The 17,503-nt window shown below is 42.5% G+C and overlaps 1 protein-coding gene across 1 annotated transcript; it reads right to left on the reverse strand.

Annotated features, from left to right (window-relative positions):
• Positions 1-2,573: 2,573 nt before the first annotated feature.
• On the reverse strand, positions 2,574-17,073 carry rbm46 (RNA binding motif protein 46). The gene is made up of 11 exons (XM_015036504.1): positions 16,876-17,073; positions 15,080-15,262; positions 14,240-14,420; positions 14,007-14,163; positions 13,563-13,692; positions 12,032-12,129; positions 11,214-11,574; positions 7,088-7,287; positions 6,596-6,698; positions 3,725-3,980; positions 2,574-3,178 (listed from the first exon to the last, which is right to left on the reverse strand). The coding sequence occupies exons 1-10, from the start codon at positions 16,892-16,894 to the stop codon at positions 3,727-3,729; spliced, it is 1,686 nt and encodes a 561-aa protein (XP_014891990.1). The 5' UTR covers positions 16,895-17,073; the 3' UTR covers positions 2,574-3,178; positions 3,725-3,726.
• Between the last annotated feature and the right edge of the window lie 430 nt (positions 17,074-17,503).

Genomic DNA, 17,503 nt, shown 5'->3' on the forward strand with positions numbered 1-17,503 from the left:
CATCAAAATGGCAGACGACTTATTAAACTTTTATTCTCTGACACATAATTACCCCGACGGAACATGACGGCGTTTTCACTGCTAATGCTGCGGAATACAGAAAATAATCCACAAATCAAAGAGGCTGAAGGAGCCGAGTCATCACTTCCACGACGACATGATGCTCAATGAATGAAACTTTACCAGAAGTTACTCTGGGTTCATTTCAAACGTGATGGACAGAGAAGGAAAAGAACGAGAAAAGAAGGACAGAAAAACCTGCAGAAAGAAAGAAAACAAAACGAGAAACCACAACAAAACATATAATCAATGAAAAGCTCAAGTCAGTATTAGATGTTAGTTTACTTTTATAATGAATAAGCTGTGCTGATCTTAGCTAATTAAAGAAGTTAAAGTTTTGAGATGTTGTAGTTCCTTCAAGTATTGAAGACACTTTATCCAACAGTTAAACTGTCTTGGTGAATAGTTCATTCATCTATAGGAGGTTTACACAGAGAAACAAAAACCCTGAGGCTCCATGTGAGTAACACCGAGCTCAACAGGCAAAGTCTGATTTCAATTTAAATTATATAAAACCCACATATAAGATAAAAATGAAATATTTCCATAGCCAGAATTTGTTAATTAACCTGAATGTTCATCAGCAGCTTCAGACGTCAAGGTCAGCTTTATTTTAAACACATTTAAAAACAGCAACGTTGCTCCAAAGAGGCGGGAATAAAAATAATTACCAACATACTTCAGTTCTGATGCAGATGTGGAGGCGTTGTGGTGCGAACAGACTGGAGAAGTTTAAAATGTTCCGTAAATAAACGAGTTTTATTTAAAGACTCTCACCAGCGTCAGTTTGTTTTGGCCGGAGCAATGAAACCGTTTCGACATTTAAGCACAAAACATTTCATCTTCAGCTAGATTGATCATCAGCAATCAAAGCCTTCATTTGTTTCACAGCAGCTGAAAACACTTCATATTTTATCTGTTTCAATAAATAGGGTGACCTTCACACAAATGAATAATTTACTTTGCACAGACTTTTCAAACTCCAGAGCTGCGCGCCTGATTTGTGATTTCCCTTTAGTCTTTGGACTGTTAAATAAACATTTCTTTGCTCAGGTTTAGATTGTTCTGATAATCAAGGCGATTTGAAAGTCAGATTAAAAACATATATTTGTGGTTGTTCATTCACAGCGTTGGGACAAACTCAGATTCAAAATGGCTGTTTGGCTGCAGATTACACACTAAATTAACTCCAACAACGTCAAACAAACCACCAGTGAAACGAACATGAATATCGACTTTCTGTGTCGGGGAACAAAAAAAAAAAGAATAAAAATAAGGAACATTTCTGAGCTGCTCAGCCTGAACGGATCAATGAGAATAAAACATTTGAGCCAAAACAATAAAACTCAGAACAATAAAACACATTCAGAGCCACAAACAGCTGCAGCAGGAAGCTGGTCCGTTTGCTCTGAGTGAAACTTGAGTTCGTTCAGACGGTCCTCTCGTCTTCTGTGCAGAAACTTTTCCTCCTCCTCCTCCTCATCATCATCATCTCCTCTCACTCACTAATGTCAGGTTAGAAAAACAGCGGCACGTTTTGTCTTCCTTATAACTCAGAATGTTAAAAACGGCTTCTCTATAAACGCAGGAACGTCCTGAAATCTGCCCGAAAATAAATGAATCGAAACGCATCTATGCTCTGTATGGAAAGCCATTTTGGCCATTATACTAAATACAAAACAAGCCATTTGAACATAATCATAAAGCAAAACGTTTAAATGGAGATTTCATAAAGTCTAATTTATTTAATCCTGAAAATACTTAATCAAAGTTTAACTCCTGAAATGCACTTAATGACTTCATGTTAATAAATTAAGCATTTCAAAATAAAATTCCAATTTAAAAAATGTTTTAGAAATATTAAGTATTTTGTTTCCAAGAATCAATAAAAGTCATTTGAAAAACAAAAAATTAAACAAAAAATCATTATCTCCTGAAATAAATGAAATAAAAATAAAGTATAAAATTTGAAAGTGGAAGATCTGAGAAAATAAATTAATGAACTTATTGATAAATAAACCTTAAAATAAGTCGTCTAAATCTAAAATTTCAAAAACAAAAAAACATTTTAAATAAGTAGTCTTAATAATTAAAACAAAAATCAAAACTGTATTTTGAAAAAGGTGCATATAAAATGTAATAATATTCCTCTTCTGCTCCTTTTAAACCAATAGAAGTGAAAAACGTTGGCCTACGGTAAGAAAATGTTTATTTTTATTTTCATTAAGTTATTAACTTTATGCATGTGTTCATATTTACTTTATTATTGTACTTTAGAATCGTTTTTACAGCCATGTTGTGTTATTACTATTATATCATTATTAGTGACTAAAATGGCTTTCCATAGATGGGCTAGATTTTATTGAGTTGAAATTTTTGGAAAATGTCACCATGTCTGGTAAACACAGTGAATATTAACGGTGAATTATTTCCATATTTTATCTGAATCTGCAGAGAAAACATAAACAAACCTGATTAGTTTCTGTGGCTTCAAAATAAACAGTTTTATTCCTGTCTGACATTTAAACACTGCAGCCTATTTATAATTATTAAATCTGCTTTTTTAAGCCTTTTTAAAGTTTTTAAACCTTGAAAATCATGAAATGAGTTTTGTTGGATCACTCAGGTTTATGTGAACGGGGTCAGCAGCTGAATGTGTTTCCAGCTGCTGAGCGCGTCTCTGGAGGATGACAGGAAGCGGAAAGGAGGCGGCCATGTTACCCCCGCTCCGTCTGAGTCATTAGCTCAGCGCGCCGACATCAACGCCAACATTTCCTGAAAGGCTTCAGAAGTTGAATCTGTGGAGGAAGACGCGCTCTGCTGCTGTTAATGTAACCGGACCTGAGGGCAGGAGGTCAGATCGGACCGGGGGTGAGGCGGGTTCTGGACTCGGTGGGATGTGATGAGGAGACGAGGACAGAGAGACGGGAAGAGGAGAGGACGTTCTGAGATCTGACAAACGTCAGGAAAACCAGAGAACCGTTGCGCTAACTCAGATTATCAGACGGAGAGAAGAGAGTGAGCGGCTGGAAACCTGCGTGGACAAATCCCTGCCTGCCTTCCTCACCCTCCTCTTCCTCCGGCGACGCAGCTCGCTCCCTGGGCGACAAACGATTCCCTGCAATCAGGAAAAAACAAAAACAAATACTTTTCTACACATTCTGTCAAACAGAGGTAAGAAAAGAAGGTTTCCATGGCAGCAGAGTGAAGGACAAACTGGCTTCAAACCCAAGAGACAAACTGACCATCATCAGTCAGTCTTTGGACTGTTATTTAACAGTCTGGACTGTTATTTAACAGTCTCAAATTGCATAAAAACTCATGCGGTTTGAGGGCCTCATGATGAGTGAGGCTCATCATGAGCCTCACTCATCATGAGCCTCGTGATGAGGCTCATGATGAGTGAGGCTCCTCTACAGAACGTTAACTTTTTTCTCAGAATTCTGAATTTAATCTTCTGAGATCAAAAGTCAGAATTTTGAATAAAAAAAATGTCTGAATTTCTTTTTTTTTTATCAGTGGCCCTAATCTTGGTATGACTGAGCATAAAGACCTGCTGTGTGAATGTAGCTTAACATAAATAATCTCTCTTTTCCGTTTTTTACACGTGGAAACACATCAGCCTGAGGTGAGATGAGTGAAGTGCAGTGAGTTTCAGCCTCACCGTCAGTAGAACGGAGACTGAGAGTTGAAGTAGAGCCGCTGGGCTTGGGACGCAGCGGGGGAGAAGGCGGAGAGAGAGGGCAGGGGGGAGATGGGGAAGGGCGACGGCGGAGGAGGAGGAGGAGCGGGCAGGCAGGGCGTGAAGGTGCGGCCGCCGCAGCTCAGGAGGCTGGGACTGCAGTCGGACGGCGACATGGCGAGCGGAGGAGAGAGGCTGCTGGGAGAGTCAAAGGAAGCTCCGGTCAGGATGGACGAATCTGGACGGAAACACAGGAGGTTGGGAATGAGACGCACCGTTCTGGACAAAACATCACATCGTTACGGCAGCAAGTTTAAATCATCTGAGGTTCACCAGATTAACAACTTCTAATCAATTAGTATGGAATGATCGACTTCCAGAAAACCGAAAAACAGCTGAAACACTGAGTTCCTTTAAATCAAGACTGTTAGATTTACCTTTGATTAGAGGTAAATGAAACATTGATCAACATATCTGATTTGTTTTGCTCAAAGTTTTTATGATGTAAAGAACTTTAAACTGAAATGTTTTTCATAAATCAACCTGACTATAATAAAAGGAAGGGAAACAAACAGTTTAGTGGGAACAAAATCCAGATGAAACCATTTTCCTCATGAGAGATTCCTCTTCTTCTGCAGCAGGAGGATTCAGACATGAAGACATCAAGGAGAGGAGATGAAGCAGAAATAAATTTATTTAAAATAAACCCGATAAGGACATTTTTTATCAGAACCAAAGATATTCAGGCTCCTGTGGAGCAGAGAGGGGATAAAACATTCATGCAGTCTGAGAGTTTAATAAAAAATCCCCCCATGGAGGAAACTCCTGCTGCTCTCCTCACTTCCCTCCCCTATAATTAAGCTGGTTCTGGTTGCCGGGTTCTGGTCCAGAATGAGATTCTCTAAACTCTTTAGATTGGAGCAGCTTTCTCCAGCTCTGACCCATTGTTCCTCTTTGTCTCGGTTTCCATTTCATGCTGATGTCTGAACTTCATTGGTTCTGGATTAATGGACCGGTCCGGCTACAGCGCAGAAACGCCAAAGTCTGATTTATTCATAGAAAGATGCAAAGAAATAAATTTGACCAAACCTGAACCTCACATTTCAGACCTGCTGGTTCAGAAAGAAAAAAACAGAAAAAAAGATTTTTGAACTAAAAATGTTGCGCATTTTGTTGACAAAAGAACTTAGCTTAGTTTTAACATTAAAAAAAATCTATAATATAGTTTTTGGTTACAATTCAAATAATTAAAGACAATGCAATTACTTCAATTAAAAATTTTAATTCTGTCCCAACACTAACTAAACCATAAAAGTCGAACAAGTTGCAGGCCTTCAGTCTCTGACCAGACTGAAGACGTTTTAAATCAATCCTGACATTTTGCTACAAGCTGCTTTGATGGTGAATTAGCTTTGACTTGCAGAAAAGCCAAAGTTTCAGTGAAATGGAAAATGTCATTTGGATTATTGAACTGAATGCAAAAGTTTCATGAGAAAATCTTTCAAAAGTAATTTTGGTTCTTAATGCTCAGAGCTGGCAGACAGGAAGAAACAACGGTTACCAACGGTTACCAACGGTTACCAACGGTTACCACAGAAACCCAAACAGATGCTGCCTCCAAACAGAAATCAACTTAACCCAAAACAGCAGACAAGTTCAGGCCAGTTTGTAAACTAAACTAGCTAAAGAAGCAACACTGGACATCTGAAAGGTTCCCCAGGTTCCAGGAGACGATCATTGAAAAGTCTGGAATATTTAAAATGAATCATTAAAAAATTTGGAATATCTAACTGGCTCCGGTTGTCAGAGTTTTCGTCTGAATCAGAGCTGCAGCCGCTCCACTGGCCGCTAACATGGCCGCCCTGTCAGCCTGCTCCCAGACAATCAAGGTGTTTCTCTTCCAGCCTCGTTGCTCCTTCAGGGTTCAGATGATTTGCTGTGTGACTTGGTAAATCAATGTTCAGGTCTGAGCTGCTGGGACCTAAACAGATGATGGAGGCTGAACCTCCAGCAGCAGCTGAACCTCCAGCAGCAGCTGAACCTCCAGCAGCAGCTGAACCTCCAGCAGCAGCTGAACCTCCAGCAGCAGCAGCTGTGAGTTTTGAATGGGTGAGTGGAGACGTGCTGCAGGTTGTTATCACCTCATCATTAAAACTAAAGGGTCACCGTTGACGATGCTCTGCTCCATCCATAAAACATGCAGCTGCTGTCAGACACAGGCTGCATATATTAGAGAGTTGGTGCCACGCCCTGCTGACCTTTTAACAAACTGGAGGAAGTGACACGTGGAGAGCAGCCAGAGTTACGTCCAACACAGCCGCAGACTGGAATCAGCTCCAGCAGCCGGCCGTGACTCACTGATCAACTCTGATCCAAACCTCAGAAGAAACAGCTCAGCTGAGGAATGATGGGACTAAAGTCTGTCATTTTAAACATTTCTGTCGTTTTAATCAAATCAGGAAGAAATGTTTGATGAAAGCAGAGATCAGTTCAATTCAGAACCACTCTATTGATCCCAGATGAAAATTAAATGTCATATTATTCAGAGTTGTTGTAGACACTGATGGCTGTGGACAGGAAGAGGCTCCTATAGCAGTCTGTATTACAGCGTAACTGTAGAAGCCTCTGACTGAACACAATTTATATAATTTCATTTCTTTTTTATTCCACTTTCTCTTTAAGACTAATATAAACAGGAATAAAACTGGTTCAGTAAAGAAATGCTTCTGTCTTCCCTATTGAATATTTATATTTCCTTCCTGTTTGTGTCTCTGAGCCTCAGATTTCCCAGCCAATCAAGCGGCTCCATGTCAGTAGCCCAACATGGAGGCTGCGGTGTGAGTGAGACGTTACCCAGGTTCCACAGCGTGGTCTGGGCAGCCAGCTCCTTGGCGTCGTCCAGCAGCACACACAGCTTATCAGGGATGTAGGTGGCCCGCGTGGACGGCAGCACCACCTACACACACACACACACACACACAGAGAGAGAGAGAGAGGAATGAAGAATGTGGCCTGGGGTTTCTGTTGTGAAGGTCGGGGCTGTCAGGTTCTGCTGCTGCTGCTTGTTTCCGTAAAAGTGAAGCTTCCTGAGGCTCTGAGCAGCCGCAGGTGAAGCAGGTGAAGCCAAACCAGATGTTTCCGTTTCACAGAGCTGAACAGCTGCTCTCTGGGCCCCGATGCTTCAGAACAGCTGATCATTAAAGATACGGTTCAGTTCAAGATGTTGGCTCTTCAGTAAGTGTGGTCAAATCCTGAACTACAGGCTGCTGAGTAAATATCAATGTGTGAGAGACGCTACCAGCTCAGTGTGTGTGTGTGTGTGTGTGTGTGTGTGTGTGTGTGGACCTTGTAGATGAGCAGCAGCTTCCCATCCTGACCCGGGGTGGAGTACAGGTGGTACTCGGGTGGAGACCAGCAGTTCTTGTGGCAGTGGTACTCCAGCAGGCTGACGGCTGAGCCGATCTGGCTCTGCTTCAGGGCGAGCAGACTGATGGGCGTCAGGGGGGTGCAGGGCAGCAGGGGGAACATGAAGCGCTCTGGGTCCTCTGAACCACACACACACACACACACACACACACACAGGTTCTAGATTAGGTTCTAGATAAAAAACATTCTGATGGACGAAATCCTGAAGGTGTGAGAACAAAACGGTTCACATGATCAAAATGTTCATGTAAGAATTTAACAAATCTAGTAGTCTTCTTTCAGCCAGCTAACTGGCAGTGTGCAGTGACACAGAGGGGAAGGGCAGAGCTGCCTTTCTTTACTTTATGGCTCAACATAAAGCAGTTGTGTCATAAAGTAATTATGTTACTTTTAACTAATTACATCAGAGTGAACGATCAGAAACTATAAAACATTTTTTCCCTTTCCTGACTGTTCTGCTCTGAACGGCAGACTGCTGACTCAACAGTCTGACCTTTTCCTACATTTTGTTTTGTTTTAGTAAAACATCCAGGTCACACTAAACTGATTCCTGTACATCTTCAAAATGGAGTCAGACTGGAGGATACTGGTTTCCATGGAAACGTTGGCAGACAACAAGAAGGCTGGATAGAAGATAATAGAGGTTCTCTGTTTTACTCTATTTTATCAAATTATATCCAGCTTTATCCAATCTTATCCAGTTGAATCCAGTATTTTTTTAAGTTTTATCCAATTTTATCTTGTTTTATTGCGTTTTGATGATAGGCAGTAAAATATGTTTTAAAAGTAAACAGAGTAATATTTTTAATTACTTGGTGTGATATCACATCAGCTCCTAACATAGCATCTAAACGAACGCCGACACCATGAAGATGAGAATAAACTGGTCTGAACGCTTGTTGTGAAATCATTTTAGGATAAAAAATGTAAGTTAATGTCAGTTGGAGAGCTAGCAGGTTGTTTTAGTTCAGTTCAGTTTACTTATGTTCCACATCACCTCGAGACAATTTGCAAAAACCAACAAAAACAGAGCAGAGCTTTCTAACAACCAGCAGCTGAATGTGTGTTATTGTCCAGAATGTCTCATTTCTGTGTCATAAAGCCTCACTGAGAGCCTGACGACCCGATTCTGCACCGGGCCGATCATTAAACCCAGAGCCTGCAGCTTGTTGCAACATTTCATCATTTCCTCCATGCTGTTCTCAAACAATCCAGACATTTTGTTTTGTATTTTGTAAAGTGAGGAGAAGCTCAGCTGCAGCTGCTGTAGCGGCAGTGGGAGGGGAACTGTGGATGAACTGGTACCAGAACCGACCCGCTGAATCACCTGACTCACTGTAACCTGACGCACTGTGCTACGCCAGTGATGATATGAGCATCAGTGAATATTATGTCGCTGTCCTTGTTATGACTGGCTTTTATGTCCGACAGCTTAAAGCAATAAAGCAGCGGAACACATTTACAATCTTTCTAATCATCTCAACGAGACCAGAGCAATTTGTATGCTAAACAGCTATAAATAATATTTTAATGTCTTTTTTCTGGTAGAAAATATAAAAGGCGCCGGGCCCCTGAAAGGCCCTGAGTGAAGGGAAGAGGCTTCATGTTCCTGTCCTGATGTTTGTGACGTTGTTAACTCTCTGATCCCTGCTGAGGCTAAGCGTGTGTTGAAGCTACAGCTCCTCTGATTAATGATGCTCTTCATCATCTCATCTCGTCTCTTCATTAAGGCACCATGATGGAGTGACTGACTTCCTCTTCAGAGGGTTTTACCCAGAAAACCTTAGCTCAGCAGCCCAGATTACCCACAATACTCTCTGGTAACTGAACCTGACATCCTGAATTATCACTATTAGCGGTTAGGAGACAAAACATAACTAACTAAGTGCTGCTGATCAGCCCCATCAGTGTAAAACACCTTAATGGTCCTGATTAGATGGAAATGAATGCTGCTCTCTGCTTTGGTCTTATTTATGAAACTAATTAGTGTTCAAGTTGTTGTGCAACACATGATGCGTGTTTGTTTGAGAAACGCTTTGAAGTTGTTTGGGTAATTATGTCCCTCATTGCTCCCCATAGAGGGCTCATCTCCAGGACAACCGGACGTGGACGGGTTCACGTGTGTAATGGGTGAGACAGTCTCTCCCTATCATTGTTTAGAGCAGATTAAGCAACTACTCACTCACTTCCTGCCCTGGCAGCCATGTTGTTTGTTTATGTTTGGCTCCATGGTTTGTGGAGCGCCTTGAGCTTGGAAGTAAAACCGTCAGACTGGGAATATTTAAAGCTTCAAGCTGAATCAACCTCTGCAGTAAAGTCTGGAGCTCAGGTTCACTTCCTGATTTAACTAAATGTGAACAAGCTGAACTCACTTTAATTAAATATAACTCCATTCACTCCCTCGCTTCCAGGCGGCTTCAGCATCACCAAGTTGGTTTTATTTAGATTTTTTCTGCTCCTGCTCTGCCTCACAACTGACCAGATGTTTTGGTGAATTTAAACGGCTTCCTGTGTCTGACTTGGTTTCTGCTACAGCAATGAAAGTAAAGGGACTTTTCCTTTAAGGGTTTTTCATTCAACTCTAACTATGCTGTGGTTTAAACTCTCTAAAATCAACTAATCAATTGACCAAACGTCTGACCAACCAATCAACAAACCCACTGACTGAAACATCGGCCAGACCACCAACCAATAATCTAAACTGACCAGCATCAAAATCAGCTGCAGATCCACCTAACGGTTCAACCAACTGACTGAACAACCATCAGACCAACTAAACCAGTAACCATCAGACCAACTAAACCAGTAACCATCAGACCAACTAAACCGGTAACCATCAGACCAACTAAACTGAAAGTTTTCTGAACACAGACAGATTCCAGCAGGTCTCTTGGCTCTCATCATGTCTTCTGTAAACTCGATGAATCCATCGCTCAGCCTTTGCTCCCCTGCTGTGAACAATAAATACATTTTCCTGATTGTTGTTTTTCTCATTCTGGAGTTGCTGAGTTCCACTTGCAACGAGCTGCAGACCAGATTTATTGGAAAAAGGATCTTTTGTTTCAGTGTTTTCATAATCACTCATCACTATTCCATCTCTCCTTCCTCCTATATGTGCTCTACCCACATCCTGCCATGAATCATTTATGGCTCGTTTGTGGGAGAGGTCATTTTAAAACTTTTATTTACAGGAAATATCTGCAGGCGTCGTGGAAAAGGAACGCAGCTTCACAGTTGGATTAATACAGAGTGTTTGTAACCTTTATCCTGAAAACCATAGCCTGCACTTAAAGATAAAGTGGACGTTTGAGGACGTCTCTGCAGAGACAGCTTGAGGGTGAAGAAGGTTTTAATATCGGAGAAGCAACGCGGAGCACGACTGGGCTCTCAGGAGAGGAAACATGGACGTCCGTGTGGTCAGGCTGAAGGGAAGCCTGGGGTGTTTAGCTTGGTAAGAGGCCCTGGCTGCTCAGAAACACAAAGGTCAGAATCTCAAGTCAGAGAATTCAACTCCTCAAACTAAAAGATCAAATCCATCCTGGTTTGTTTATATCTGACATAAAAACAGTTTTAGGAAATAAAATAAAGTTTAAACGTGGGGCTGTTTGAGAAGTTAAAAAAGAAATCCGTCTTAAAGCTGCAGAAGCTAGCATTGTGATCTCTGCTTTTGGTGGCTCAGCCAATCAGCACTAAGCACAATAAATGCAGCTCCTGGATTGGCCAGCCTGTAACATGGCTTCTAAGTGTTTCAGTTTCCCAAGCTGCATTTTAGATGTAATCTATGAAAAACAATCATCGATTCGGTGGATTTCCAGTGAATATTTTGGCATCAGGTTGCAGAGAAAATGCTAAAATGCTGAACTTTGACTAGGCATGGGGGCGGGGCTCCGCTGTAGAGGTGAACAGGTGTTTGAGTTCGATAAAATGAAAAGAGTTTGAACAACACAGAGGAACGAAGCGACACCAATAGCCTTCATGTGTTTAAAGCAGATGTAAAATCTAATCGTGTCTCTAGTATTTCAGGTTCTGTTCATGCCGTCCTCACCTCCTCCATTGTAATAGGGGTTTCCCAGGCGGGTCTGCAGGGGCGTGGCTCTGAGCGAGCAGCGGCCGTCGCCGACGCCCCCCGCGGCCGTGTTTCCCAGGTAACCCCTGGTGTTGTACCTCCGCCCAGCGGCGCTCCCGTCCTTGATACCGGCCGGCTTGGCCAGGGTGACCTCCACGGTGGCGCCGTCGATCTGCGCGCCGTTCATCAGGGTGAGGGCGGCGATGGCGTCGCTGCGGCTGCGGTAGTGGATGAAGGCGTAGTCGGTGAGCTTCTTGACGCGCTCCACGGAGCCGGGCTTGAAGCTGGAGAACTCCCGGTGGAGCGTTTCCTCCGTCGTGTCCATCATCAGGTTACGCACCTGCAGCAGGAGGACAGACGGGGTTGGCAGGCAACAGGTGGGGGTCACACTTCAGAACCACTCCTGGTGTTCTCTGTAATGACTGTCAGCCTGTGTGTGTGTTAATTTGACTGTAGGGAGACGCGTCACCCCACTGAGCTGCTCACAGAGGAAAATCAATGACTCGCGTCTCCAGGCCTCTAATTGTTTTCCACTTACAGCTCATCTGAGGAACATTTCAAACAGCAGGAGCTGTGGGAGGCTCTCCGGTCTTCAGCCTTAAACACAGCTCTGATCTGGAGGGTAAAACACTCCCCACCGGCACGCGGGCCAGGACAATTATGGAGTTTAATGATTTTACTTACCTTTCAATGACTTTCAGAAACAAAAACTCTGTAAAATATCTGTGGTGATTTTTCTCTAATTAATCCCAACATTGCCGTCATGTCAGCAGGCGGAAACGAACAGTTGTACGTACGTAGAGGACCCGGACGCGCTGCATCACCTCCTCATCCACATCCTTCTCCGGCTCCGCCCAGTCCACCTGGATGGAGTGGCCCCACAGCTGGAAGGTTCCTGCAGGAACAACCAGAACCAGTTCACAACCAGAACCAGTTCACTACCAGAACCAGTTCACAACCAGAACCAGTTCACAACAAGAACCAGTTCACTACCAGAAACAATTCACACCCAGAACCAGTTCACAACCAGAACCAGTTCACTACCAGAACCAGTTCACTACCAGAACCAGTTCAAACCAGAACCAGTTCACAACCAGAACCAGTTCACTACCAGAACCAGTTCACTACCAGAACCAGTTCACTACCAGAACACAATGATCTCTGACAGTGGAAACAAGGAGCTGCTCTGGTGTTTCTCAGCTGTTTTCCAGAATAAAAGTCAAATAAATCAGACTAAAAAGGTTTTTCTGGAAGCGTTGTGGTGTGGGCGGGGCTTCAGTCCAGGAGAAGTTCAGCTTAAACTGGATCCAAATCGGTCCATCCTGGTGTTGAACCCAAACCCAGTTTGCCCCAAAGGTTCTTCACAATGATCCAAGATCCAAGTCAGATGAGAAACAATAAGCTGTTGGATGATGGGGTGTACTTACTTTTTAGCACATCAGTCCCTCATGTTGGCTTCAAGTTTCTTCTGCTGTTTTTGATCATTTCAGATCCATTTATTACATCCTGATGTATCAAACCTGAGGAGTTATTGTTCATATAATAAATGTAAACATAAAGCTCTGTGCTTTACTTTATCCATCCATTTTCTGAACACCCTTGTCCCTCAGTGGGGTCGGGAGGGGTGCTGGTGCCTATCTCCAGCTAACGTTCCGGGCGAGAGGCGGGGTACATCCTGGACAGGTCGCCAGTCTGTCGCAGGGCAACACAGACACACAACCATGCGCACACACACACACCTAGGGGCAATTTCGACAGACCCATTAACCTAACAGTCATGTTTTTTGGACTGTGGGAGGAAACCGGAGTACCCGGAGAAAACCCACGCATGCACAGGGAGAACATGCAAACTCCATGCAGAAAGACCGGGGCCGGGAATCGAACCCAGAACCTTCTTGCTGCATGGCAACAGCTCTACCAACTGCGCCACTGTGCAGCCTGGTTTACTTTATATTATATTATATTGTTTTACAGCCTGTCTGGACATTAATTTAAGTGTTTATTCAGGTTCTACAGCGCTGATGCTGAGAACCGTCAGGACTCTGATTTATGGATTTGACCTTTTCATAAACTCCTTACTGCGCTGCATTCACTGACACCAGGAATTCTGAGTTTTTCCTCACTAACTGGAGAAGACAACGTAACGGGAAGTAGATTCCCTCTGGATCAGGACGGCTTCTTTAACTCAGACTGACCTCAAACTCCATGACTCACCTGCTTCATCATCCTGTTCTTAAAGAGCAGATCACAACAGTGTGTCGCTGTGCTGTGCCTCCCCCTGCTGGACGCAGACAGGAAGTGACAGAGGCAGCAGTGTGGAGACGGTACCGGGTATGAGCGTCCTGCGGGCCATGGCGGCCGCCTTGTGGGACTCGTACTCCACGAAGGCGAAGCCTCTGTTGCGGCTCTTATCCATGGAGCTGGGGTAGACGATGACATCCACCACGCCGTCCGTCACCTGGGAGCACACACACACACACACACACACACACACACTCTGACTCATGAGGACAAGCTGTCACTTTAAATCCAGACACACGACAGCAGCTGCTCTGAGATCAGCTGGACTGACAGGAGAGAAGCAGCAGGACATGAAACAACCTGGACAGGTGAGCCTCTGATTGGCTGATCGTTCGCATTCAGGTTGGATGAAAGTTTTTACTGTCATTTTAACACTATGACAGGAGGAGGATTTAAAGAAATACCGCAGGTCCATGAGTAGCTCAACACATTTAGTTTGAATTGAGAGTAAACTAAAGGTGTGCTCCCCACCTTCTTCATCTCCTCCATGATCTCCTCCTTCTTCTTGTCTTTGGGGATGGAGCCGATGAAGAGGCGGCAGTTGTCCAGACTCACGCAGACGCCGATGAACTTCCCGGGTCGGACCTCACAGTTGTCCAGCATCTGGATGGCCCGCTGAGCCGCTTCTCTGGACCAGAACCGACAGCGTCATTCATTAACCTGCTCAGCTAACAGGGCGGACCGACGCAGTCACAGAGCGCCACCTGTTGGTGTACATGACGAAGGCGTAGCCGCGGTTCTCTCCGCTGAACTCCATCATGAGGCGGAACTCGTAGATCTTGCCAGCCTTCTCGAACAGCGGCACCAGCTCGTCCTCGAACATGTCCCTGGGGATCTTCCCCACGAAGACCTCGCAGCCCCGTGGCGGCGCCGGCCCCTCCCAACCTGCACCGCACAACCAGGGTCAGAGGCTCATCTACCACGGATAACGGACCAGTAAAATCTGCAAATGTCAGAGGTCACTAAAATACCCAATATTAAATAGATACAAACCTGCAGCACTCTGCTAGTCTGGAGAGCTGCCACTAACGACTATTTCTGGTAATTGGTTATGCAATTAATCAAATATTCTGTCTATTCTTCTAATATTCAGATAGCTAATCAATTACTCTGATTATTACTCAAATATTCTGAGGAATAATTTAATATTCCGACGATTAATCAAAAATTTTGGCGATGATCAATTATTCTGATGATTAATCAAATTTTCTGACGATCAGATAAAAATTCAACTCATTCTGCTGATTTTTCATAAAACCACTTAAATTTATACAACATTAGAAATACGTTAAAATTTAAACGTGACACCACAGACTGCTGGACTTCCGCTGTGCCGTTTATCTCATCATTTATCATCATAAATTTCTTGTCATGATAAAAAATTCTGATTTATTATTTTGGAAAACTGAAAACTTTGTTTTGAAATCCCAATAAAATGAATTAAAGTTTGTTGTTATACGGTGAGAAAATGTTGGAAACGTCAGCGCTGTAGAGTGAAGCTTTAAGCTCATCGTGTTTTATTTCCTGTTTGGACTCTGGTTTACCTGGCGGCGGGCCGCCGTACTTCCTCTGGCCGTTCTCCTGCACCATGTTGTATCCCGTCTTCTCCATCAGAGCCAGCAGAGCCATCTCCTTCGCACACGATACCCTGAAGTCGTCTCTGTTCGCCGGCAGGTCCACGTCCCCAGAGTCCCCGTCCAGGTCCTCGTCGGACGACCTGTCCCCGTCTGTCCAATGAGAAGCACCAGCGTTAGCTCACCAGATGCAGGACAGCCTGACTGTCATGTCAAATGTTATAAGAAAGTCTAAATCATTACGAGAAAAAGACAAGAACTCTTCACAATGACCTGGAGTACAGATGAATACAGTTCAACTTCTTCTTGTTGAAATTAACTTAGATCATTTACAGAAATCCAAAAATACATTAAATCAACATGTTTGTGCTTTTACAAACTTAGTAATGTTTTCATAAATCACCAGTTGGATTTTTCATTGCAGAATAATTCAGTTCTGGTTTCACTGGCCAAACTAAGGGAGGCTGTTTGATAAAAAGAGCTTGTAACAGGGTTAAAATAATACTATTATTATTATTATATTGCTACTCACCACCTGGAGTTTTTAGTTAATCTAAAAATATTAATAAACCTCAAACATGAAGGTTTAAGAAAGTAACAGTGAAGTTTTAGCTTTCTTAGGGAAATATCTATATGTGAACAAATATTGGGCAAGTAAAAGAAAAACACACATTTTCACATCTCGTTGGCATTTTCATCATTTTTCAATTAAAATCAACTCAAAACTTTCATATTTCTGACATTAAAAAAACAAAACAATCAGTGACCAATATGGCCGCCCTTCTTTCAATAACAGCGATTGGCTTCCATTCAGAAAGTAACCATGACTCCATTCAGAGTTTGTCAGCTCCAGCCTCTGTTCAGAGAGCTGGACTGGTTTCCTTCACTGGAAATCTCCCGTTTACGACCCGCCCACCAGTTTTAATTGGGTTCAGTTCAGGTGAGGAAAGGCCCATGCTATCAGTTTTACTTCTTTCACACGTTTATTTTCTAGCAAGAGGAGGAATTGTTTGAAAAATGGACACTTCTTCCTGAACCAATGATGGAAGAAAGTGTCTAAAAACTGGCAGAAGGGTCTGGAGTTAATTTTGACCCCATCTTCAACCTGAAGAGGTCCGACCAGTTCTTCTTTAATCAGACCAGCCCGTACCAGTACCCCACCTCCACCTTGTTGGCATCAGACTCAAAGTGAAGCTCTGAGCCAGTTACTGATCAACCCACGGACTGCTCTTCTGGTCTAATAAGAGTTACTCTCATTTCATCTATTAAGTCTTTGAACAATCTGTGTTTTAGTGTTGCTCCAGTTTAGACTCCTAATAATAACACACACCTCGATACAGGGTGTTAATCTTTTTAGGCCACACCCTCGCTAATTATACAAGAAATATCAACTGCAATGCTTAAATTCATTAAAGTTTATCCAGCTTGGAATTGGGAAAAATGCCTAATAATGATGATATGGTCAAATTACTCATTTTCTTAAATATTTCACAGACAGTGTAGAGCTGATTTAAACCAGTAGTGACAGCTAAAATAGAAAAAGTTCAAATTAATTTTTTTATCACAATTAAATAAACTTTCAGTATCTTTATCGTCAATTAAGCAACATTTTCACCAGCTAAACTGACATAAACAGCCATTAAAAGTTAGCTAAACATGCTAGCGGCTCATCAATATAAAGATGTGACGTTCCGAAAATTTAAGTTTGTTAAGCAAGTCAAATTATTTTCTAAAACTGTAGCAAACTACTTAAATTAATCTCTCACCGCCTCTGTGCTGTGGCATTTTCCCCTCTGAGTGAATTATTCGCCTTTTTTTGCGGTAATAAAACCTCAGGAGAGACGAGCAGAGCTCCGGTCTTTGGTCAAAACTTCGCCGGGAAGAGAAGGAAGGTTGCCTGGCAACGGGGAGAGCAGTTCAGAGCCGTTCGAGGAAGCGGAGCCTTACGCGACTTACGTTTAGCCAATCAGTGATGAGCTTTTCAGTGCGGAAGACGGCATCAAATGGGTGCGAAAATAAAATAAAATATTTTTTTTCATTTGCTTTACACCTGTTCTTTTACGTAGAACTCTAACAACTAATTTGACTTTAAGTTAAATTAAATTAAATTAGCTTCATAGTGTGGATCGCGAGATCCAGGAGAGGTGGAAATAATAATAGAAAAAAATTTAATTAGTTAATTATTTACTGAATTATTTTCCCTTTAAACAAAAAAAATAAACAAAGTAAAACTAAAATAAACTTAAAGTGCCACTATACAAAACTAAAAAAAGGAAGAAATTATTTAATCTGTTAAATAACTGAAAGAGGAACAAGAAGATAAATTTAAAATCTTACACCAAATAAAAAATTTTAACAAAAACATGAGGGGACTAAAATGTTAAGTTAATAAAC

The sequence above is a fragment of the Poecilia latipinna genome, unplaced genomic scaffold (genome assembly GCF_001443285.1).
Source record: "Poecilia latipinna isolate Pla-1442-1.1 unplaced genomic scaffold, P_latipinna-1.0 Scaffold371, whole genome shotgun sequence".
NCBI classification, from domain to species: Eukaryota; Metazoa; Chordata; class Actinopteri; order Cyprinodontiformes; family Poeciliidae; genus Poecilia; species Poecilia latipinna.

Bases quoted from the DNA above. Each gene is read 5' to 3' on its own strand.
- rbm46 (XM_015036504.1), bottom strand. The intron at 14,164-14,239 runs GTGGCGCTCTGT...GTTCTGGTCCAG, and splicing joins TTCGTCATGTACACCAACAG to AGAAGCGGCTCAGCGGGCCA. The intron at 6,699-7,087 runs GTCCACACACAC...GTGTGTGTGTAG, and splicing joins AGCTGCTGCTCATCTACAAG to GTGGTGCTGCCGTCCACGCG.